The sequence below is a fragment of the Schistocerca piceifrons genome, chromosome 1 (assembly GCF_021461385.2).
Source record: "Schistocerca piceifrons isolate TAMUIC-IGC-003096 chromosome 1, iqSchPice1.1, whole genome shotgun sequence".
In the NCBI taxonomy this organism is placed as follows: Eukaryota; Metazoa; Arthropoda; class Insecta; order Orthoptera; family Acrididae; genus Schistocerca; species Schistocerca piceifrons.
In genome coordinates, this window is record NC_060138.1 from 1,108,297,327 (window position 1) to 1,108,322,833 (window position 25,507).

The 25,507-nt window shown below is 37.9% G+C and overlaps 1 protein-coding gene across 1 annotated transcript in view; it reads right to left on the reverse strand.

The window, feature by feature from the left end:
- LOC124776613 (serine/threonine-protein phosphatase 6 regulatory ankyrin repeat subunit B-like) overlaps nucleotides 1-25,507 on the reverse strand; it is a 379,233-nt gene that overhangs the window by 213,780 nt on the left and 139,946 nt on the right. Inside the window, exon 6 of the mRNA XM_047251691.1 lies at nucleotides 20,479-20,787. Coding sequence (XP_047107647.1) covers nucleotides 20,479-20,787 — 309 coding nt within the window. The remainder of the gene's footprint in view (nucleotides 1-20,478; nucleotides 20,788-25,507) is intronic.

Here is a 25,507-nt window from a genome sequence, read left to right on the forward strand (position 1 = left end):
TCTACTTCCTCTTCTCTTTCTATAACACTGTTCTCAAGTTTGCCTCCCTTATAAGTGTTTGCATCCCCCATTGAAAGTACTCATTACTTTGTGCAAATAAAGGGCTAGTTGCATTACACAAGAAGGGTATTTTCTGAATCTGTGCTGACTATGTGTCAATAGACCATTATCTTTGAGGTAATTCATAATGTTCAAACACAGTACGTCCTCCAAAATCACTCTGCAAAAACATCAGTGATACAGTTCAGCAATTCATCAGTTTTTTCCCATTTCCTTTCTTGAGTATTGGTGTGATATCTGCAACTTTCTTGTCTGTTGATACAGATCTTTTGTCAAATGACTGGTTGTGTGTGATTGCTAAGTATGGAGCTATTGTATCAGCTTACTCTGAAAGAAACCTAGTTGGAATATAAATCTTGAGTGGAAGACTTGCCTTTGTTAAGTGTTTTAAGCTGTTCTGCTACACTAAGCATATCTAATTTTAAATTACTCATGTTGACATCTGTTCTTGATTCAAATTATAGAATATTTACTTCATCTTCTTTGGTGAAGGAATTTCAAAAAGCTATGTTCAGTAGCTGTGCATGTCATCGTTAACATTACCACTGGTATCAAGCAGTGGAGGTATTGACTGTGTCTTGCCACTGGTGTACTTTGCATATGACCATAATCTCCCTGAATTTTCTGCCAGATGTCAAGACAGAATTTCAGTATGTAGGCTATTAAAGGCATTCTGAACTGAAATGCTTGCTAAGTTTTGAGCTTCAGTAAAATATTACCAATTTTGCAGAAAATTTTAAATTTGGCTTGCTTTTTTGTTGCCTCTGAAACAGTGTCCTGACCTGTTTTGTGTATCATGGGAATCAATGTCATATTTTATTATTTCCTACCTTTTTGTAATTTCTTCAGTTTCAGTCTGCAGTTTATACCCAACACATTATGGTCAGAGTCCCACATCTGCCCCATGAAATGTCTTATAGTTTAAAATATGGTTACAAAATCTCTGTCTAGCTATTATATAATCAATCTGAAACCTTCCATTGTCCCCATGTCTCTTCCACATATACATTCTTCTTTCATGATTCTTAAACTAAGTTGCAGCAATGACTAAATTATGCTCTGTGCAAAATACTATATGAGGTAACTGTCCCTTATTGGGATGTAGCCACAAGACTACCAAACTTTTCAGTCTGTATAATTGTAGTTACACCATGGACACAAGCAGCTTTTGGCCAAGTAGGACCATCAATCTAATTACACAAGTAACAGTTATAAAGAAACAAAGCACAATTTCTGTTGAATGAAGCAGGTCTTCTCTTTAACAATACAAGCACCAGATTTTCTTGAAATTCTGCTCACAATAGATGACTTTATAAAATGTACTAATCTGGCAAACTTTGGAACCACATCATGGTTCCACAAACTTAAAAAGCATAAAGAGCTCAAAAGCCTTGCTCTCAAATTTCCTATTTTTTAGTCCACTTAAAAAATGTAATTTATAACTGTAATAGTTATACGAGGATGAACAAGCAAACTGACAGGTACTTTACCTATGATGTGTAATCACACTGAAGGTGCTGGACATCTGAGCAGCATGACGATGATGACTGAATATGAGAGTTATTGTCTTTCAAGCTTTCTGGCAGATCTATTACAAGCAAGACTTTGTGGGTTTGCCATTGCATAATAATACATAATTCTTACAACATATCTTTGAATGAACTGTTTTGCAACTTCAGATGGTTATGGTAGTTGCTGCAGCAAGATATGACCTGTCTCAAAGAAATATTTTGTGACTATTGTACTGTTTTCATTGGCAAACTTGGGCCTGTATTTTCAGAAGAGTTACGAATGTAAAGTTATTATAACTTTCTGGCAGATTAAAACTGTGTGCCAGACCGAGACTTGAACATGGGACCTTTGCTTTTCGTGGGCGGTAGAGTACTTGCCTACGAAAGGCTAAGGTCCCGATTTCGAGTCTCAGTCCAGCACACAGTTTTAATCTGCCAGGAAGTTTCATATCAGTGCACACTGTGCTGCAGAATGAAAATCTCATTATGAAATTATTGTTTTTCTAGAATACGGAGATTTTTTCACTTTGTGGTCTTACCATTCATTGCTATAGGAAAAATCATTTAAATTTGTGTCAAATTTAAAAATATTACAGATGATTTTATTGGAAAACATTTCCAATGTACCTCATTGATAGCCATAAGCACTGAATGGTGATGTACATCTAAATCAGTATTTGAGTCAATACTTTCTTTAGGGAACTGTACCTTAGCTCTGCCTGGGTGATCAATTTGTAATTAAGTTGTGAATTTTGTGAATCGTGTATTGTGTTTTATTCATCTCATGACATGCATTTGCAATCGATTTGGTTATCCACTGAGTAATAACACTTCAGTGTCAGTACCTCATAGCTTTCTTTTAAGTGAACCTAAATTCATCTGCATCAACTTGTTCCCTTTTAATTTATTACAAATTTTCATTCCCATGTATTGAGGTCTCTGGGCATAATCTGAGGCGGTGGGTGTGGAGCATAAAATTTTCTTTGTTTCTGGAATCATGTGAATGGACAAAATGGTTTCCCTCAAATAATTCATGTCTGGTGTACAAAAACATAATAATATATATGTATAAGGATGGCAGAGTTAATATTTTAAGTTTTCTAAATAATGGTCGACATGGTTCTTTGTGATTTGCAGTGCACATATTTTGTATGATTTTTTTCTGTTTTTGTAGTATCCGCACTATTTTTGTAGATATACCCCAAAAAACAATAGCATACCTAATAATGGATTCGAAGTAGCTTGTATATGCTACTTTTCATGTGTCCATGTCAGTTGAAGTTGACAATATTTGCACTGCAAATGCAAAGCTGCTCAGTTTGTTTGCCAGGTATTCAATGTGTGCCTGCCAGCTCAAACTTTTATCTACATTTAATCCTAAGAATTTGACTGAGTCAACTTCTTTTATACCCTGGTTGTTGTGTACAATCTTAATCTGCTTGGACTCGCATTCGGAAGGACGACGGTTCAATCCCACGTCCGGCCATCCTGATTTAGGTTTTCCGTGATTTCCCTAAATCACTCCAGGAAAATGCCGGGATGGTTCCTCTGAAAGGGCACGGCCGACTTCCTTCCCCATCCTTCCCTAATCCGATGAGACTGATGACCACGCTGTCTGGTCTCCTTCCCCGAACCAACCAACCAACCAACCACAGAAACTGTCCCAGAAACTGTCTTAATCTGCTCACATTTTGACTGTTTGATTCTGAACTACATCATGTGAGTCTTAGATGTGTAATAACAAGATGAATATTGCCATGTAAAGCCGTATTTTATTCTTTTAACTGCTCCAGTAATATAAAAATAACTTTGTACCAACTTTCATGCAGACTGGTACTAACATCTTGAATAAAACAAACATGGTTGCAACTGATAATGAGCAATACAAAGTCTGGAAGAAGACTGACAAACACTAGTTACAGTAGTCTCTATCATAGGCTTATTTTTGTCATAAAACAACTGAGATTTGTTCCATGCATCGTTAATTCTTAAACAATATTACACTTAAAATTAAAAATTGTACTTTTACATAAGGAACTGAAATATGTCCTACCACAAATGGAAATTCCATTTACATGCTTTAAACTGTAGATGAACATGATTTTCTGTATAAAATTCCATCCAATTGTTAGCAATTAATTTAAAAAAATATTAAATTTATCTTTACTTACAAAATCGATTTTCAAGCTAACATTAATGCTGAAACCTGCTGCAGTATTGAATATCATTCATCTACCAATTCTAGGATAAACAAATTACAAAATCAATTTTGGGAATAACATGCAATTTTTTTTCAACGAAAGTAAATACATGTGAAATGATGAACTGAAAGTAAAAAACTTGATCATAAAGCAATTATAAATTCATATCTAAGTGGAAACAAAATATACGGAATAGCATAGATTGCTGTTCTCCACAAAGATGAAGTATTGCATTGCTGACAGGCACAACAAAAGACTGATACACATGCAACTACTGGCCAAAGCCTTCAGCACAAAAGGAAACATACATACATTCAAACGAGCAAGCACACTTCATGCACACTCAGCCACAGACACTGGCAGCTCAGACCAGAATGCATGTGTCAAGTGAATAGCTATCTGAAGTGGGGCAGGAAAGGGGGAGGAATAGCAGGATATGGGCGTGGGGAGGGGGGGTGGACGGGGGGGGGGGGAGAAGAGCACTGTCTGGCAGGCTTGCAGGGACTAAAGACTGCCAGATGCAGCATCAGGAGGTGGGGTGTGGTGAAAAACAAGTGAGAAAAAAAGGAAGAAAGTGGAAAAGGAGAGGAGAGGAAAAGGAGGAGAGCAGAAAAGAAGATGAGAGGAAAAGGAGGAGACTGGAAATGAAGAAGAGATGAAAGGAGGAGGGTGGAAAAGGAGAGGTGTGGAAAAGTAGAGGAACGGAAAAGGAGGGGAACAGGGAAGGGAAAGGAGAGACAGGTACATTAGCAGAGAGTGGTACACAAAGAGTGTGAGGAAATATGAGAGGGTAGGAGGGGATAGGATGAGAGGGAGCATAGTGTTGGGTGGAGGGTGTGGTGGTAGTAGGTTACCATAGGTTGAGACTGGGATAATTTTGTAAGTGGAGAATGTATTGTAAAGATAACTCCCACCTGTGAAGTTCACAACAGCTAGTGGTGGAGGGGCAAATCCAGGTGGCCTGGGTTGTGAAGTACCCATTGAAATCAACCATGTTATGTTCTGCAGCAAGTTGTGCCACAAGATGATCTAATTTGTTTTTGACCACAGTTTCGTGGTGGCTGTTCATCCTGGTGGACAGCTGGTTGGTAGCCATACCAATATAAAAGCTGTTCAATGGTTGCAAATGAGCTGGTAAGCAACATGGCTGCTTTCACAGGTGTCCCAGCCTTAAATGGTGTAAGATAAGTCTGTGGCAGAACTGGACTATGAAGTGCTGGGTGGGCCATTTGGACAGGTCTTGCACCTAGGCCTTCCACAAGGCTATGATCACTGTGGCAAGGGGTTGGGATTGGGAGAGGCATAGGGATGGATTAGGGTGGGGTTAAGGCTTGGTGGATGATGGAACACCACTTTAGGAGGGGTGGGAAGGATCTTGGGTAGGATGTCCAAGTGATCACATAGCAATGTGTTGTGCATGGACAAGATCACTGATACCGAAGGGCTTGGAAGTCAGAGTGTGTGCGGTGTGGAAGTCATTGAGGACACACATGAAATAAGAGAAAGAATGGACACTGAAAAGAGTAATGCTTTATACATAGTTACAAAGGCAAAAAATAAACAATGGAAGCTGCAGGTTGGAATAACAACAGTATAAGGAATATGATAGATTGCTACTCACTGTAAACATGAAATGTTGAGTTGCAGACAGACACAATAAAAACAATCATGCATGAAGCTATTAGCCATAGCCTTCCTCAGCAAATAAAACATACACACGTTCACACACACAAGCACACCTCACGCACACTTGGCTGCCCCTACCGACAGCTCCAACTGAAATGAGAGTGCAACATGAATAGCAATCTGGGGTGGAGCAGGGAAGGGCAAAGATAGCAGGGTATGGGAGGGGGGAGGAGGGGAAGGGGAGGGGGGAGGGGAGGGGGGGGGGAGAAGAGTACTGTCTGGTGAGGCATGCAGGGACTAGAGACTTCCCACAACCAATCCATTTCCCTCATCACCCCTGTGACACACCGCATACCAACTTCTACACGCTTCCCAAAATTCACGAACTCAACAACCCTAGCTCCCCCACTGTAGCTGAATATTGTGCCCCCACAGAAAGGATTTTCGCCCTGATTGACCAATACTTCAAACCAGTTACTCATAATCTAGCCTCCCATCTCAAAGATACCAACCACTTCTTTCACCAACTCTCCATCATTACAGCTCCTTCACCTCCTAGTTTCTTACTGGTCACTGTTGGCGCCACTTACCTATGCACCAACATCCCTCATGCCCATAGCCTTCTCCCAATTGAACACTACCTCTCACATCGTCCATCATACTCTAAACGCATTACCTCATTCCTAATTTTCCTAACTCACTTTATCCTAACACATAACTGCTTTTCCTTTGAAGGGAAAGTGTACAAACAAATCCACAGCACAGCCATGGGCATGTGCATGGCACTGTCCTATACTAACTTGTTTATGGGCCATCTAGATGTAACCTTCCTAGCCTCCCAGGCCCCAAAACCTTTGGCCTGGTTTAGGTTCATTGTTGATATATTCAGATCTGGACTCCAGACCAAGACACTCTATCCTCTTTCCTTCACAACCTCAACACCTTCTCTCCCATCCACCTAATCTGGTGTGCCTCAGCCAAGCATGCCATCTTCCTAGATGTTGATCTCCTCTTCTCTGATGGTTCACCAGCTGTTGTGGCTGAGCAGTTCTAGGCGCTTCAGTCCGGAACCGCGCTACTGCTATGGTTGCAGGTTCGAATACTGCCTCGGACATGGATGTGTGTGATGTCCTTAGGTTAGTTAGGTTTAATTATTTCTTAGTCTAGGGGACTGATGACCTCAGATGTTAAGTCCCATAGTGCTTAGAGCCATTTGAACCATTTTTCTGATCGCTCCATCCACACCTCTGTCCACATTAAACCCACCACCCACCAATAGTACCTACATTATGACAGCTGCCACTCCTTCCACATCAAAAAGTCACTCCCATGCAGCCATGCTACCTGGGAATGGTGTATCTGCAGTGACAAGAACTTCCTTTCCCATTATCACCAAGGCCTTCACAGTCAGGCCTACCCCTCAGAACTAGTTCACAAAAACATTTCTTGTCCCATTCCCCCGCATGCCCCCAATCCTCCTATCACCGCCAAGAGGCACATACAAAAGTGTGCTCCATTCATCACCCAGTACCACCATGATGAACGGCCACCTGCAAACTGTGGCCAAAAGCAAGATACAGCACCCTGTGGGCACAACATGCTGTACAATATAACACGCATGATTTCAATGGCTACTTCAAAACCCAGGTCTACTGGAAACTCCCATCCACCACCAGCTTTTCTGAACTGCGCAGATGGTAGTTATCCTTAAAATACATTCTCCACTCCAAAAATTATCCCAGCCTCAAACTACAGTAACATGCTGCCTCCAAGCCTTCTGCCCAACACTTTCCACCCCTCATCTTATCACCTTCTTCCCTCTCACATTTCCTCATCCTCTTTTTATGCCACTCTCGACCATTGAACCTGTCTGTCTAACTTCAATGTTAATTAATTGGGAAACAGCGCAACACATTGAATTTTTTCATAACAATTATTTCTCAGCATAACGTACCCTGTAAAGTGTGTACAAGCTTTCAGACTCTTTCTGACCACCTCGAATACGTATGTAGTAGAAACATTTTTATTACATGTTTGTACATATTATACTGCCGCCTCCCCCATGAACCATGGACCTCGACGTTGGTGGGAGATTTGCGTGCCTCAGCAATACAGATAGCTATACTGTAGGTGCTGCCACAAGGGAGGGGTATCCGTTGAGAGGCCAAACAAACATGTGGTTCATGAAGAGGGGCAGTACCGTAGTTGCAGTGTCAACAGTCTGGATGATTGACTGATCTGGCCTTGTAACACTAACCAAAACAGCTTTGCTGTGGTGGTACTGTGAAAGAGGGCTGAAAGCAAGGGGAAACTACAGCCATAAATTTTTGCAAGGACATGCAGCTTTACTGTATAGTTAAATGATGATGGCGCCCTCTTGGGTAAAATATTCTGGAAGTAAAATAGTCCCCCATTTGGATCTCTGGGTGGGGACGATATCATTATCAGGAGAAGCAAAACTGGCATTCTACAGATCATAACCTGGAACATCAGATCCCTTAATTGGGCAGGTAGGTTAGAAAATTTAAAAACGGAAATGGATAGGTTGAGGCTAAATATAGTGATAATTAATGAAGTTTGGTGGCATGGGGAACAAAACTTCTGGTCAGATGAATACAGGGTTATAAATACAAAATCAAATAGGGGTAATGCAGGAGTTGGTTTAATAATGAATAAAAAAATAGTAGCACAGATAAGCTACTATAAACAGCATAGTGAACACATTATTGTTGCCAAGATAGATATGGAGCCCATGCTTAACACAGTAGTACAAGTTTACATGCCAACTATCTGCACAGATAATGAAGAGATTGAAGAAATTTATGGTGTGGTAAAAGAAATTATACAGGTAGTGAAGGGAGACAAAAAGTTAATAGTCATGGGAGACTGGAATTCAATAGTATGAAAAGGAAGAGAAGGGAAAGTAGTAGGTGAATATGGACTAGGGATAAGGAATGAAAGAGTAAGCTGCCTGGTAGAATATCACACAGAGCATAACCTAAGCATAGCTAACACTTGGTTTAAGAATCGTTAAAGAAGGTTACATATGTGGAAAAGGCCTGGAGACACTGGAAGGTTTAAGATAGATTATATGATGGTAAGATAGAAATTTAGGAACCAGGTTTTAAATTGTAAGACATTTCCAGGTGTAGATGTGGACTCCAACCACAATTTATTGGTTATGAACAGTAGATTAAATCTGAAGATACTGCAAAAAGGTAGGAATTTAAGGAGATAGGACCTGGATAAACTGAAAGAACCAGAGGTTGTAGAGAGTTTCAGAGAGAGCATTAGGGATGAATTGACAAGAACAGAGAGAAGAAATACAATAGAAGAAGTAGCTTTGAGAGATGAAATAATGAAGGCAGCACAGAAATCAAGTAGGTAAAGAGACAAGGGCGAGTATAAATCCGTGGGTAACAGAAGATATACTGAATTTAATTCATGAAAGGACAAAAACATAAAAATGTAGTAAATGAAGCAGGTGAAAAGGAATACAAACTCCACAAAAATGAGATTGACAGCAAGTGCAAAATGGCTAAGCAGGAATGGCTAGAGGACAAATGCAATGATGTAGAGCCATATATCACTAGGGGTTAAATAGATACTGCTGATAGGAAAATTAATGAGGCCTTTGGAGAAAAGAGAACCACCAGTACGAATATCAGGAGCACAGATGGAAAATCTGTTCTAAGCAAAGAAGGGAAACCAGAAAGATGGAAGGAGTATATGTACTTGAGGGCAATATTATGGAAACAGAAGAGGATGGAGAAGAAGACGAAGATGAAATGGGAGATACGATATTGCGTGAAGAATTTGACAGAGCACTGAAAGACCTAAGTAGAAACAAGGCCGCAGGAGTAGACAACATTCCGTTGTTGTTGTTGTTGTGGTCTTCAGTCCTGAGACTAGTTTGATGCAGCTCTCCATGCTACTCTATCCTGTGCAAGCTTCTTCATCTCCCAGTACCTACTGCAGCCTACATCCTTCTGAATGTGCTTAGTGTATTCATCTCTTGGTCTCCCTCTACAGTTTTACCCTCCACGCTGCCCTCCAGTACCAAATTGGTGATCCCTTGATGCCTCAGAACATGTCCTACCAACCAATCCCTTCATCTAGTCAAGTTGTGCCACAAACTCCTCTTCTCCCTAATTCTATTCAATACCTCCTCATTAGTTATGTGATCTACCCATCTAATCTTCAGCATTCTTCTGTAGCACCACATTTCGAAAGCTTCTATTCACTTCTTGTCTAAACTATTTATCGTCCATGTTTCACTTCCATACATGGCTACACTCCATACAAATACTTTCAGAAACAACTTCCTGACACTTAAATCTATACTCGAAGTTAACAAATTTCTCTTCTTCGGAAATGCTTTCCTTGCCATTGCCAGTCTACATTTTATATCCTCTCTACTTCGACCATCATCAGTTATTTTGCTCCCCACATAGCAAAACTCCTTTACTAATTTAAGTGTCTCATTTCCTAATCTAATTCCCTCAGCATCACCCGATTTAATTCGACAATATTCCATTATCTTCATTTTGCTTCTGTTGATGTTCATCTTATACCCTCCTTTCAAGACACTGTCCATTCCATTCAACTGCTCTTTCAAGTCCTTTGCTGTCTCTGACAACATTCTGTTAGAACCACTGATACTTGTAACAGAACGTAAGATCGTGTATGTCAGTAATTTTCGTGTATGTCAGTAATTTCTTTACGTGTAATGTTTTATGTAAATATAGCCTTTGACTGCGAGTTTAACAACTAAGAGACAGTTATCTTTGGACATGCGGAAAGGAGGTCGATCTTTGGGAGAGGTGGTAAAAGGGCTTTGGAGAAAAAGCGTGGGCTAGAGGAGGTGGGAATACAGATGTGGTGTAAAACAATGTCTTATTGCATATTATTGTAGAAGTGTTAAATGTGAATAAATGAATTAAATAGTGATTTGCAAAACTAATGTAACGTTTGCTCTCTAAAAATCAAAATACCACATCGCCCTACAAACCAGTTAGTCTCATCCAAACACAAAGAAAACCGCGGGAACATCGCAGTGGAATCACCTCTAGACTTCACGAAGACAACAACGCAGCCATCGATATGAGTTAAGTACCAAACTGTTCGTACTTGTTAACGACCTCGGACTATAAATTTGAATCTCCTGTAGTACCTGAAGTCACCATGTGGACAAAGGAGTAGGACAACTTATATACAGTGGAAATCATAGGAAGAGGTCTGTTAAACTTGGGGGCTCGTCCGGGATATTACAGTTAAATGCGATGGGACTAATTGCGCTTCGTTTGCGGAACATTACAAACTTTATAATTCGTAAAACGTGAATAACATTGTACACGTTTCCTGGACCAGAAAAAGTAGTGTGAGAACCAACAAAGTGCTGACTTATCGGAGAGGTGGACCTGTGATCGACGTCGTGGTGTGAAAAGATAAGTACAATTCTGCTTTGTTTTAAACTTTTCGTCAAAACTGTATCCAAACACGTGGTGTCATCATGATGCTATCAGAAGAAATTAAAAAGGAAGTTGGAGAAATATTAGACTCGAACGTGTGTGGTGTAAGTGACGATCCAGATGACTCACAAACCGAAAGAAAACCGGATCAACAGGACTGGGTAAGTTTACTCTTTGCCAGAATGGGACAAATGCAGTCCGAATTAACAAGGGCAATGAACTCAAATAGTGAATTCCTAGAATTGAAAATAAATGCATCCAGTGAATCGATGGAAGCAAAAATGAAAAGCAACGGGGATGTACTGAAAGAAGAGATCTCAAATTTAAAACTTCAATTAGGAGAAAGTTTGAAGGGCGTGAACTCCAAAATTGAAGCTATAGAGAATAAGTTTGTGACCTTAGAAAATAAGTTAGCCACAGTTAGCTCAAGTCAAGGGAAAGAGATTGAAAGGTTAACTGCAGCTCAAAGAACTGTGGAGGAGAGGGTAGACAAATTAAGTCTAGATACAGAATCAAAAGTTAACTCCTTAGATGCTGAATTAAATAAGATACAAGAGTCTGTAACATGTAATTTAAGTGTAATAGACAAGAGATTCACTGAAATGCAAGATAATTTTGTGTCTAGAAATTTATGTATGAATGGTGGAAGTGTGTGGAGTAATTCACCTGTAAAAAGTTTTCCTTGTGATAATTTACACCCTGTAGATTTTTTGCAACACTGCTCTGACAACCTTGTTACTGGCATGTCTGATAATCTAAAGATTAAATTTGTTAAAAAATTTCTTGAGGGAGAAGCTTTGTCTTGGGCAAACCAACATTTTGATGAGTGGAAAACGTTTGATGATTTTAAGAAGAGTTTCTTAAATAAGTTTTGGTCTGAGACTGAACAGGGTAGAATAAAAAGTGAATTTTTAAATGGGCCTATCTTCAGGGGCAGAAACCACTCAATGAAAGACTTTTGCAGGGATCAACTTAGGAAATTGGTGCATCTAGATAAACCCTTTGACGAAATGACGTAAATTGATGCCCTTAAAAGGAGGTTACCTGAAAGAATACAGTGGGAATTAGTGCATGGACCTGACGACTGTTTAGACCAGTTTCTAAAATATATAGACAAATTAGACAGGGCAATGGAGAGAAATGTGCAACAGTTTAGTAACGGAAACCATTACAGTGGGAGGTGGAATTCTGATTACCGTGGAGAGAACCCTAGAAGGGACGATAGAGATTTTCGGAATGAACACCAATATGATAGAACAAGAGAGTACAATGCTAATTGGAGAGGGAGTAACTGGGAAAGCAATGGTGTAACTAGGAACAACAGATGGGAAGGTAACAACAGAATGAATACAAATTGGAGGAGTGACAATAGAGGTAGACATCCGGAAAACTCCGGACTGCCTCAATGAGGGTCCACAGCTTTGGGGCGAACAGATTTAAACATAATAGGACCACTAACTTTCACACAAAACCCAATACTGTAAATAACTGTACCATTAACAAACAGGTTAAAAACCAGGAATACCAAGTGAATTATATAAATTTTGATAAAAAATTTTGGGATGCTATGTGGCACAGTAGACCACCACAAAATAAACATAGGAGAGACCAAAGTTCTGACTCAATTCTGGATGAGGGGATGTTACATGATTTTTACAGGTAGGCAAAAAGGGGAGAGCAAGCTAATAATGAAGAGAGTAACAAATGTTTTAGTTCAGAATTGGGGGGGTTGTTCACACAAGAAGGTAATAGTGAATCAGCTTATGATAAACCTAAGCAACAGGAAAAAGAATCAACCATAGAAAGTGAAAAACAGAGAGAAATAGATGAAACTGGCAGTAAAATATACCATAGTAGCGATGATGTTAGTATTTTTGATGTGAAAAGTATGGTAAGCAAACCAGTAAGTGAGTACAATGTTTTTATTGAAATAAATAATGAAGTGTTGGAACTTGATGATAGTTGTGGTGATGAAGCACAGGAATATGATAGGAATAATGAAGTGACAGCTGAAAATCAGTTGCTACATGTCTTTCCTGATGAGCTCATGGTTAATCAAAGTGGTGATAACAAAAGTGAAAATATTGTGAAAGAATTAGATTTGCGTGATATTATTGAAAGTAAAGGAAGCCAATTCTTAGAATTCCTGTGGAACCAGTATAATGAGAGTTGTAGTAGCAACGTGTTTTGGTATCGTCTAAGTATAATTAGTGGAGTTTTATGCCCACGCTGGTGGGAGAGTAAAAGAAAGAGTCTGAGTGAAAGGTACATAAACAGTAGGGAGATATTTTGTGTGCAGCCAAAGTGTAAACTTGACACTAGTAACTTAGAATCTGAAAATCAGGTAAACCTGATGAAGACTGAAAGGGAGGAAGTAGTTGGAAATTATAAAGAAATTGAAAAAGATTTATTATATGAAGTCCCTGAGGGGAAGGCAGATGAAAAGGAATTAGGCTGTCCATACATTAAAATAAGAGTAAATCAGTGGGAAGGGCACTGTCTTATTGATACAGGAAGCCCCATATGCGCAATCTCAGAAAAATTTAGAGATAAAATTAGAGATGGTAAGAACTTTGTAGAAATGCCGGTTGTAGGGGTAAAAATCAGAGGTGCCACTGGTAGGCAAAGTAAGGTAGTTAAGAGTCAAGTATTGTTAACGTTTCAAATTGAAAATGTGGAGTTTGAGCAGGGTTGCCTTGTGGTCCCAAGGTTAGAAGAAAATATCATTTTTGGCATGGATTGGGTCTTAAAAGTGGGTGTAAGCTTCTCTTGGGAAGATAAGACTGTTATAATTACTGAACCTGAGAAAAATAGTATTCTGAAAACAGAAATGTACATCCTTAACTGTAGTAATTCTTGCAACCATATCAAAGCTGTTGTAAGCAAGGTAGATAATCAAGCCATAAGTGATAACACATCCTTTGATCTTATAAATGAACAAAATTTCGAAGAATTAGTCGAAGTAAAATTGTAGGAAGCTGTAAATCTAAGTGAAAGTCAGAAAAATCAGTTAAGAGAAGTGTTATGGGAATTTCAGGATACATTCAGTGAGAGACCAGGGAAGGTAAAAGACTATCAGTGCAGACTTCAACTCAGAGATCATCATCCTTTCTTCCTAAAACCATATGGCATTCCATTCTCCAGGAAGAAAGATGTAGAAAGGGAAATCCAAAAAATGGAAACTTGGGGGATTATAGAAAGGAGTAGAAGTGCTTACAACAACCCATTAGTAGTTGTGTCTAAGAGAAATGGTGGGGTTAGACTTGTACTTGACTCTAGGCACCTTAATAAGTTTTTGATTAGAGAAAACGACCATCCTGACAATATGGATGAACTCCTGCACAAATTTGATAATGTAAAATTTATGAGTAGCCTAGGCTTGACATCTGGTTTTCACCAAATACCACTTGAACTTGATTCTAGGAAGTACACTGCCTTTTTGTATGGTGGCAAAAGTTACCAATATTGTGTTGTCCCTTTTGGATTGAATGTATCTGTGGCTGAATTTATCAGAGCACTGGATTTTGTATTAGGTGATGAATTGTCTTCAAAATTAATAGTATATGTAGATGACATTCTTGTAACTGGAAAAACCTGGGAAGATCATCTAAACCTTCTGAGACAAGTCTGTTCAAAATTGAGGGAAGGGAGAATGACCGTAAAATTGGAAAAATGTTGTTTTGGAGTTAATGAACTGAAATTTTTGGGGCATAATATTTCAGAAAAGGGAATCTTACCTGATAAGGATAAACTTGAGGCCATTGTAAACTTCCCTACTCCCAAGAACAAAAAACAACTCAAGTCCTTTTTTGGTCTCACTGGATTCTATAGAAAATTTCTTAGTACCCAAGCTTTAAATGCAAACTGCTTATGTAACTTACTAAAAAAGAATACTGTTTGGGACTGGACACAAGAATGTCAGGATGCGTTCGTGGAAATAAAACAACAACTGTCCCAAAGTCAAATGTTGTATAGACCTGTTATGTCGTTACCATTCTGTATAATGACAGATAGTAGTGAGACAGGTTTAGGGGCACACTTGTTTCAAAACATAGAAGTAGAAGGAAAATTAGAACACCATTCTATTGCTTTTGCTAGCCGGGTTTTACAAAAGTATGAAAAATCATATACAGTCACAGAGAAGGAACTACTTGCCATTCACTGGGCATTTAATAAGTTTAAAAGTTATCTTTTAGGGCACAAGGTAATTGTTTTATCTGACCATAAAGCTCTATCGTACATTCAGGAGTGCAGACTCTATCATGACCGTATAACAAGGTGGGTTTTATTCCTTCAACAGTTTGACTATGAGATCAAATTTATTCAGGGTAAACATAATGTCATTGCAGATGCCCTTTCCAGACTACCAGTAGGTGCAGATGTTGAAAATACTTATGGAAAAGAGGAGAAAGAGTTCAAACTTATGTACTTAAAGGGTGTAAAAGATGAAGCTGAAATACTGAAAATCTGTGATGATATTCGTAGAAACCAAAACCATGATGAAAATTGGAAGTTGGTTAAAAGTTATATAGGGAAAAAGGGAGGAGAAAAGGTAGATCAGTATTATAAAGTACAAAAAGGGATTTTGTTTAGGAGACCTAGACCTGACTTAGACAATTGGAAACTATGTTGGCCTGAGCAATGTATTGACACGTTTATCAGTTACATACACGAAAGCTTCGGACACTGCGGGGCAACAAAATGTATACAGAAGATACAGGAAAATGTATACTTCTATAATATCAGTAGGAGAGTGAAGAAAAAACTTGAAACCTGTGATCGTTGTCAGAGAGTAAAAGTGAGCAACCAAACATCTAAAGGATTGATGCAAAACATTTTACCAAATAAAAACCTTGAATTAACAGCTATTGATCTATATGGACCACTACCAAGGTCAAGGGGAGGGTATAGTTACATCTTCGTTATAGTTGACGTTTTCTCTAAATTCATAAAATTGTATACATTAAAGAGAGCAACCAGTAAACAAATTATCATCAAGCTGACGAATCATTATTTCACAAATGTTGGTATACCCCAGGCCATCATGTCTGATAATGGGTCATAGTTTGCATCTAAATTATGGAAAAATTTTATTGAAGATACAGGAATAAAACATATCTTGATTTCGGTTTGTCACTCATCAAGTAACCCAGCAGAAAGGTACATGAGGGAAATTGGAAGGCTCTGCAGAACATACTGTAGTAAAAATCATGTTAATTGGATTGAAAATGTTACTGACTTTGAGGATATAATGAACAGCCTACAACATTCATCCACTGGTTTTTCACCTTACGAAGTAATGTTTAATAGACGACCTGCAAATTTGATTTCTGAGAATGTTGATTTCCCACCTTGTCAAACTATGACACCCCAGGAAAGAGAGACAGCTGTTAGGAACACTATGAAAAGACAAGGAGAGGTAAGGAAACGGAGACATGATGCAAGAAGTAAAGGAGTACAGTTCAGGACAGGAGATCTGGTTTTAGTAAAAACACAGGAAAAATCTAGATTGATGAGTTCTGAAATAAAGAAATTTTTTGACATCTATGTAGGCCCCTTTGAAATCAAGGAAAACCCACACCCTAATGCCTATAGGCTAATCTACCCAAAATCCAAGAAGTTATTTGGACTGCGCAATGTTACAGAGTTAAAACTCTACAAACATGACCCATAAAATAGTCATTAATAAGTAAAATGCTGCTCGGAAAGAACTAGTTGACTGGCCCAACTACATCACTTTATTGTTTTATCATTCAAGGAAAACTTCATGTCAAAGTGTGGGGATATGTCAGCTAAAAGTATGAAGTAGATTTTGTGTTAATGTGAATTATGTCTGTACTAATTTCTCTTTGTTCTCTAGTATACCCATTCATTAAATTTGGTACGAGATCAGTGTGTCGGGCTACGAACCATTCTACAGTGTCATAGTAATGTCTCTTAACAGAAACCAAAGTTAATGATGTGGACACTTTTAAAGTAATAAGATATGCATAGTGATTGTGTGTAAGAAGACAAAACCTTGTCATTTGTAAGCTATGTCAGATGGAATGTTATTTAATGGATAAAGCAAACTGGAGGTACTTGTCAGATTATGAGAGTGTACTTTGAAAGACCAGGTATGTTATAGTGTGTTAAAAATTTAATCATGCAAATTAAGAATGTATTGAGGTTTAGAGAATTATGGAAACAGATGTTGGTGTATTACTTTTGAAACACTTGTGATGGATTGAAGGTTATGTGATACTAATTTTGAAGTTTATATTGTGGGAGAATATTTTGTAATAGTTTAGATAATTTAATGTTAAAGTGAATGAAGAGCTGTTAGGAATTTATCCCATACCCTGTTACACAATTTGGAATAATTTCTGTTCATGGCAATATGCTATTTGAGCACAGGAGAGTAAATAAAAATGAAACACTGCTTAATAATGATGTAAAGTTAAGGTATAAATACTAACAATCTTTCACAATTTAAGTGTAGAGTTTGTCATAATTTGACCTATAAAGTTGAAATAGATGTACAGTGTGAGGATACTGCGATTATAGTCGCAATCATATGGAACGTCTCAGCTATCTCATTATAAAGGAAACATTAAATCATAAATATGTAAACCAATCTGACTCTGAAAATACAGTGCTGATCACACATAATTGAATTTGCACTGGATTCACCATGTGATTCCATTCATCACGTATACATGAATTTTCCCTAAGAGACAACCATTTAACATTGTGTATAAGTATTACAATATTTTGAACTATGTCTATTTTATGTATGTGGTTAAAAGAACCTGTTTATTTTAGAATAATGATTTCTTTAGATTTAATGGTTGTTTTGGGCACAAGCCATGCCCTAAGGTATTTTATTGAAACACTTATATTAAAAGATTGTGAGAGATGCCTGCATTACACAGTTCACTTAATATATTCTAAAGAAACCACTGACAATCAGAAGAATGAGGTTAACTAAGATGCATTAAGTCAGTATTGAAGTAAACTTGAGTTTATGCATATACTATATAATTATGTACCCATCTTAACACGGCTCTGCAGCTACCATGATCAATTAAATATAAGGTGCCATATTTTATTGTTAGTTATAAGCTCATTACATTTATTGCTCAATACAGCCAATGTAACTTTCAAATTGTATATCATGGAAAGTGTATATATATAACTAAGATCATTTGGGAAACCAATTTTATTACTAACTTTCGGAACTGTAAATTTTATTATGATGTGTGTATTAGACATATTTTATTCCATAGTGACACACAATCCCATGCATGCCATGCACGGACTTGTGTGTGTGGGGGGGGGGTATTGTAACAGAACGTAAGATCGTGTATGTCAGTAATTTTCGTGTATGTCAGTAATTTCTTTATGTGTAATGTTTTATGTAAATATAGCCTTTGACTGCGAGTTTAACAACTAAGAGACAGTTATCTTTGGACATGCGGAAAGGAGGTCGATCTTTGGGAGAGGTGGTAAAAGGGCTTTGGAGAAAAAGCATGGGCTAGAGGAGGTGGGAATACAGATGTGGTGTAAAACAATGTCTTATTGCATATTATTGTAGAAGTGTTAAATGTGAATAAATGAATTAAATAGTGATTTGCAAAACTAATGTAACGTTTGCTCTCTAAAAATCAAAATACCACATCGCCCTACAAACCAGTTAGTCTCATCCAAACACAAAGAAAACCACGGGAACATCGCAGTGGAATCACCTCTAGACTTCACGAAGACAACAACGCAGCCATCGATATGAGTTAAGTACCAAACTGTTCGTACTTGTTAACGACCTCGGACTATAAATTTGAATCTCCTGTAGTACCTGAAGTCACCATGTGGACAAAGGAGTAGGACAACTTATATACAGTGGAAATCATAGGAAGAGGTCTGTTAAATACTCTTGCAACAGCCAGCCATGACAAAACTCTACCATCTGGTGAGCAAGATGTATGAGACAGGCAAAATACCCTCAGACTTCAAGAACAGTATAATAAATTCAATTCCAAAGAAAGCAGGTGCTGACAAGTGTGAAAATTATCAAACTCTCAGCTTAATAAGTCACAGTTGCAAAATAGTTTGGATTCTGTAGAAATGATGGAACACATGAGGCAATACTGACCCTACAACTTATCTTAGAAGATAAGGCAAACCTACATTTCTAGCACTTGTAGACGTAGAGAAAGATTTTGACAATGTTGACTGGAATACTCTCTTTCAAAGCCTGAAGGTGGCAGGGGTCAAATACAGGGAACAAAAGGCAATTTACAATTTTTACAGAAACCAGATGGCAGTTACAAGAGCTGAAGGGCATGAAAAAGGAAGCAGTGGTTCAGAAGGGAGTGAGACAGGGTTGTAGCCTGTCCCCGATGTTATTCAGTCTGTATATTGAGCAAGCAGTAAAGGAAACAAAAGGAGAATTTGGAGTAAGAATTAAAATCCAAGGAGAAGGAATAAAAACTACAAGGTTGGCTGATGACACTGTAACGCTGTCAGAGACAGCAAAAGACCTGGAAGAGCAGTTGAATGGAATGGAAAGTGTCTTGAAAGAAAGGTATAAGATGAGCATCAACAAAAGCAAAACAAGGATAATGGAATGTAGTCGAATTAAATCTCGTGATGCTGAGAGAATTAGTTTAGGAAATGAGACACTTAAAGTAGTAGGTGAGTTTTGCTATTTGGGAAACAAAATAACTCATGATGGTCAAAGTAAAGAGGATATAAAATGTAGACTGGCTGTGGCAAGGAAAGCATTTCTGAAGAAGAGAAATTTGTTAACACTGAATACAGATTTAAGTATCAGGAAGTCTTTTCTGAAAGTATTTGAATGGAGCGTACACATGTATGGAAGTGAAACGTAGATGATAAACAGTTTAGACAAGAAGAGAATAGAAGCTTTCAGAATGTGGTGCTACAGAAGAATACTGACGATTATATGGGTAGATCACGTGACTGATGAGGAGGTACTGAATAGGATGGGGAGAAGAGGAATTTGTGGAATGAGTTGACTAGAAGAAGGGATCAGTTCGATTAACAGTTTAGTACTGAAGGAAGGTGTGAGGGAGACCAAGAGTTGAATAACCTAAGCAGATTCAGAAGGATGTAGGTTGCAGTACTTACTCATAGATGAAGAAGCTTGTACAGGATAGAAAAGCATGGAGAGCTGCATCAAACCAGTCTCTGGACTGAAGACCACAACAACAAAACAACAATAATAACATATATTATAGTCACCTTTGTGAAAGAATGTATGAAAATAATGTTAAGGCCTGAATACAAAACTACAGATAAATGTACCATATGTTTTCATATATCTGCACTGTAGTCACCTGAGGTACAAAGTTTCTAAGTAACTTACAGACTTGAATACAAATCTAGAGACAAATGAATAAAAAACAACTATCAATCTTACCAATTTGGAATTTTGTTGTAATATATAGCCTAATTAATTTAAGTTGTCCCGTCCTATACTACAAAGAGTCTCTCTGAACATATATAGTCACATGGGATAAAATAAAAATCAATCAATCACACAAACACTCGTTTTGAAATATGACACTTGAGGAATAGTGGACATACTATGAAAAACAAAATACTTACATAAGAACATTGCTTCTCTAATGCAATGTACAAAGCTGTCCTTCCTTCTGAATCATGTGATTTGGCATCTGCACCAGCTTCCAGCAAGAGTCGCATTATGTGATGCATGTCCCAATGAAAGCGGAAAGCTGAGAGCGCTCTATGTATTGGTGTCTGGCCTTTCTTATCAACAGAATGTGTGAAATCTTTACATTTTTTCCATAAGAAGTCAAAATTTTCTCTATTGCCAAGTGTTCTGTGAAGTGTAGTCCTTCCAAGCACATCCTTTCTTGAAAGATCAGCTCCTGCACTAAGAAGCAGTTTTATAACCTGCAAAAGGTAGATATATTGATTTAATTTAATTCACACTGCATTAAAAACAAACAAAACAAACAATGACATATGGCACTACTTACAAGAACCTCAAACATCCCTGGTAGCAACTCATAATATACATTTAAAGTCAAAGTCAGCCATAGAATATTTTACAAAACTAGGGTTTATTGCACTAGACAAATAAAAATGTGACACAGGCAGATTTTTAGATCTATCAAAGGCCATTGATATCTATATCTACATCTATACTCTGCAAAGAACCATGAGATTCATGGCAGAGAGTACATCCCACCGTACCAGTTATTAGGGTTTCTTCCTGTTCCATTTGCATATGGAATGCAGAAAGATAGATTGAATATCTCTGTGCATGCAGTAACTATTCTAATCCTCATGATCCCTATGTGAGCAATACATAGGTGGTTGAAGTATATTTCTAGAGTATTCATTTAAAACTGGTTCTTGAAACTTTATTAATTGACCTTCTCAGGATAGTTTATGTGTATCTTCAAGAGTCTGCCAGTTTAGTTCCTTCAGTATCTCTGTGATACTCTCCTATGGATTAAACAAACCTGTGACCATTCGTGATGCTCCTCTCTATAAACATTCAGCATCCCCTGTTAGTCCTATCTGGTATGGGTCCCACACACTTGAGCAATATTCTAGAACTGGTCGCACAAGTGATTTGTAAGCAATCTCCTTTCTATCAATAAACTGAAGTCTGCCACCTGCTTTACCCATGATGGAACCTATGTGATCTTTCCATTTAATATCAATACAAAGTGTTACACCCAGTTATTTGTACGAGTTGGCCAATTCCAACAGTGACTCATTAATTTTATAGTCATAGAATGCTAGGTTTTTTTAAATTGGAGAAGTGAAAAATTTTACATTTCTCAACATTTAGATCAAGCTGCCAATCTCTGCTCTACTTTGAAATCTTATCAAGATCTAACTGAATATTTATGCAGCTGCTTTCAGATAGTACTTCATTATAGATAACTGTATCATCTGCAAAAAGTTTGATTTTACTATTAATATTGTCTGCAAGATCATTAATATGCAATATGAATAACAAAGGTCCCAACACACTTCCAAAGGGACACCTGAAGTTACTTCTACATCTAACAATGACTCTCCATCAGAGATAACATGTTGTTCCTCCCCACCAAATAGTCCTCAATCCAGTCGCAAATTTCACAGGATACCCCATCTGATTGTACTTTTGACAATAAATGTAGGTGTGGCACTGAGCCTAATGCTTTTTGAAAATCAAGAAACATTGCATCTTCCTGGTTGTCTTGATCCAAAGCTTTTAGTATGTCATGCAGAAAAGTGAGAGTTGCATTTCACATGATTGATGTTTTCTAAATCCACGCTGGCAGGCATTGAGGAGGTCATTCTGTTCAAAATACCTCACTATGTTTGAGCCCAGAATATGTACTAAGATTCTACAACAAAACTGATGTCAAGGATACGGATGGTAGTTCTGTGGATCACTTCTATCATCTTTCTTGTAGACGGGGGTGACCTGTGCCTTCTTCCAAGAAGTGGGCACAGTTTTTGTTTGAGGGAGCTATGATAGATTATAGTTAGAAGAGGTGTTAACTCATCAAAAAATTCAGCGCAAATTCTGACAGAGAACCCATCAGAGCCAGGAGCTTTGTTCACCGCAAAATTCTACTAGGATTTCCAACTACAACACTCGAATTTTTAGCCCAGTTAGACGTTATTTTATTAAGGGAAAGACATGCGCAATTCAGTGACCAGAAAATTTATGTTAATGTTGTTCTAAGATACAGTATCAATAATTTTAAGTGTAAATATTATGGAGCATATTTAAACACTTGCAAAATAGTAAAAATGTTAAACAACGAAAATTAGCATATGTAATTCCATCATAAGGGTAGTTTCTGACAAAACTGTATTTACCTAGTTCTGTTGCTGCAATTAACAGTTCCTTGTCATTAATAACAATATTATCACTGAAGAGTTCTGCTTTTAATTGAGCCATGATGACCAGAAAACACATGCTTGGAGACACCTTACACAGCGGTAAGATACCAACCTGACAGTCATTCACCATACAGCGTGATATCCGGGAGTGACAGCCTGAGATGCCATTTCATTTCACAACAGAATCCCTCTGGTTATCATCTGTGACACCCTTACACCACAGTGGAACATTCACATCTGTATCAATATGGATACTCTGCAAATCAAATTTAAGTGCCTGGCAGGGGGTTCATCAAACCACCTTCACAATTCTCTATTGTACCAATCTTGTATAGTGCACGGACAGAACAAACACCTTTGTCCTTTGTGTACTAGCTCTAATTTCCCTTATTATATCATGGTGATCGTTTCTCCCTATGTAGGTCTGTGTCAAAATATTATTACATTCGGAGGACACAGTTGGTGATTGGAATTTCGAAAGAAGATTGCGCCACAACGAAGAATGCCTTTGTTTTAATTATGTCCATCCCACATCCTGTATCATTTCAGTGACACTCTCTCCCCTGTTTCACAATAATACAAAACGTGCTGCCCTTCTTTGAACGTTTTCGATGTACTCCAACAATCCTATCTCATAAGGAACCCACACCTTGCAGCAGTATTCTAAATGAAGACGGACAAGCATAGTGTAGGCAGGCTCCTTAGTAGATCAGTTATCTTTTCTAAGTGTCCTGCCAATAAAATGCAGTCTTTGGCAAACCTTCCCTACAACATTTTCTATGCGCTCCTTCCAATTTAAGTCGTTCATAATTGTAATTCATAGGTATTTAGTTGAATTAACAGCCTTTAGATTTGCTTGATTTATCTTGTAGCCAAAGTTTAATGTATTCCTTTCAGCACTCATGTGGATGACCTTAAACTTTTCATTATTTATGGTCAATTGCCAATTTTTTCACCTTACAGATATCTTTTCTAAATGGTTTTGAAATTTGTTTTGCTCTTCTCATGTGCATATTAGTCAATAAACGACAGCATCATCTGCAAACAACCTAAGACAGCTGCTCAGATTGTCTCCCAAATCATTTATATAGATAAAGAACAGCAATGGGCCTATAACACTGCCTTGGGGAATGTCAGAAATCACTCCTGTTTCACTCTATGACTTTCCATCAATTACTACGAACTGTGACCTCTCTCGCAGGAAATCACGAATCCAGTCACATAACTGAGACTATATTCGATAAGCATGCAATTTCACTGCAAGCTGCTTGTGTGGTACAGTGTCAAAAGCCTTCCGGAAATAAATAAATATAGAATCAATCAGAAATCCCTTGTCAACAACACTCAACACTTCACGTGAGTAAAGAGCTAGTTGTATTTCACAAGAACAACGTTTTCTAAATCCATGTTGACTGTGTGTCAACATTGCATTACTTGAAGGTAATTCATAATGTTCAAACCCAATATACGTTCCAAAGTCCTACTGAATGTCGACATTAATGATGTGGGCCTGTAATTTAGAGGATTACTCCTAGTAGCTTTCTTGAATATTGATGTGACCTGTGTAACTTTCCAGTCTTTGGGTATGGATCTTGCAGTGAATGAACGGTTGTATATGATTGTTAAGTATGGAACTATTTCATCAGCATACTCTGAAAGGAACCTAACTGGTATACGGTTGCGTCTGTCTTGGCCAGCTGTTGCTGTCTGACTCATCAATGGTGTTCTACAATTGGTTCCATTCCCTTCATGAGAACTCACGCTAGGCTTACATTCCTTAAAGTTAACACCCGCCCAAACATGGCAAGAGTTTCTATTGGTTGTCTTTGTGCTTGTCAAACCCTATCTTGGCTAGCAAGGTCGCTGGACATATCTCCAATTGAGAACATTTGGAGCATTATGGGCAGGGCCCTCCAAACAGCTTGGAACTTTGATGATATAACACACCAAATGGACAGAATCTGGCATGATATCCTTAGAAGGACATCCTAAATTCAGTCAATCAATATTATCCCCAATAACTGCTTGCATACTGGCCAGAGGTGGGCCGACATGTTACTGACTTGTTCAATTTGTGAAGCTCATTCTCTTGAATAAATCATCCAATTTTCAGGAAACAGTAATCATTTGTTTGTCTGTACATGTAGCTAATACTGACTGATTTTCATCCGATTCAGATAAATGCTTCATCGCGAATCTTTTATAAACATATAGTGCATGTTGAAAAGTGCTGTACACTTTTCTGGATGGTGGCTAATGACATATTCACAAAATAAAGATCATTTGTTCACTGCCATGTGTTCAATGTACAGGTATTGTTATTCCTTTCAAATCAGTTCATGTTGCCTCCCATAAATGTTGTAAGTGAATAGATACAATCCAAGTTCTATTAGTGATAGCCATCTCATTGCAAGATAGCTGACCTTAGCATAGGCAGATAATGTCATATTTTTCTTTAGGAAGAGAAGACCATACAGAGATTGACATTTTATTTTTATAGCTTTCTGGTAATCTTTCTATATCTAATCATAATGTTTTGTTGAGGTGACATGAAGAGTAACTATACTTTTCAGATGCATAGGCCTATATAAGCTTTAAGAAATTGCATAGTATACAGCTAGGATGATTCTATCCTGTCCTAAAAATAGCCTCTCTGTCTAAAAGCTTGTTGCCTCAAAATAGTGCTCCACATGAAATCAGTGGATGAAAATAAGCAAAATAAGCTTCACTGCTGCTGACTGAATAGTGTGACAATTTTAAA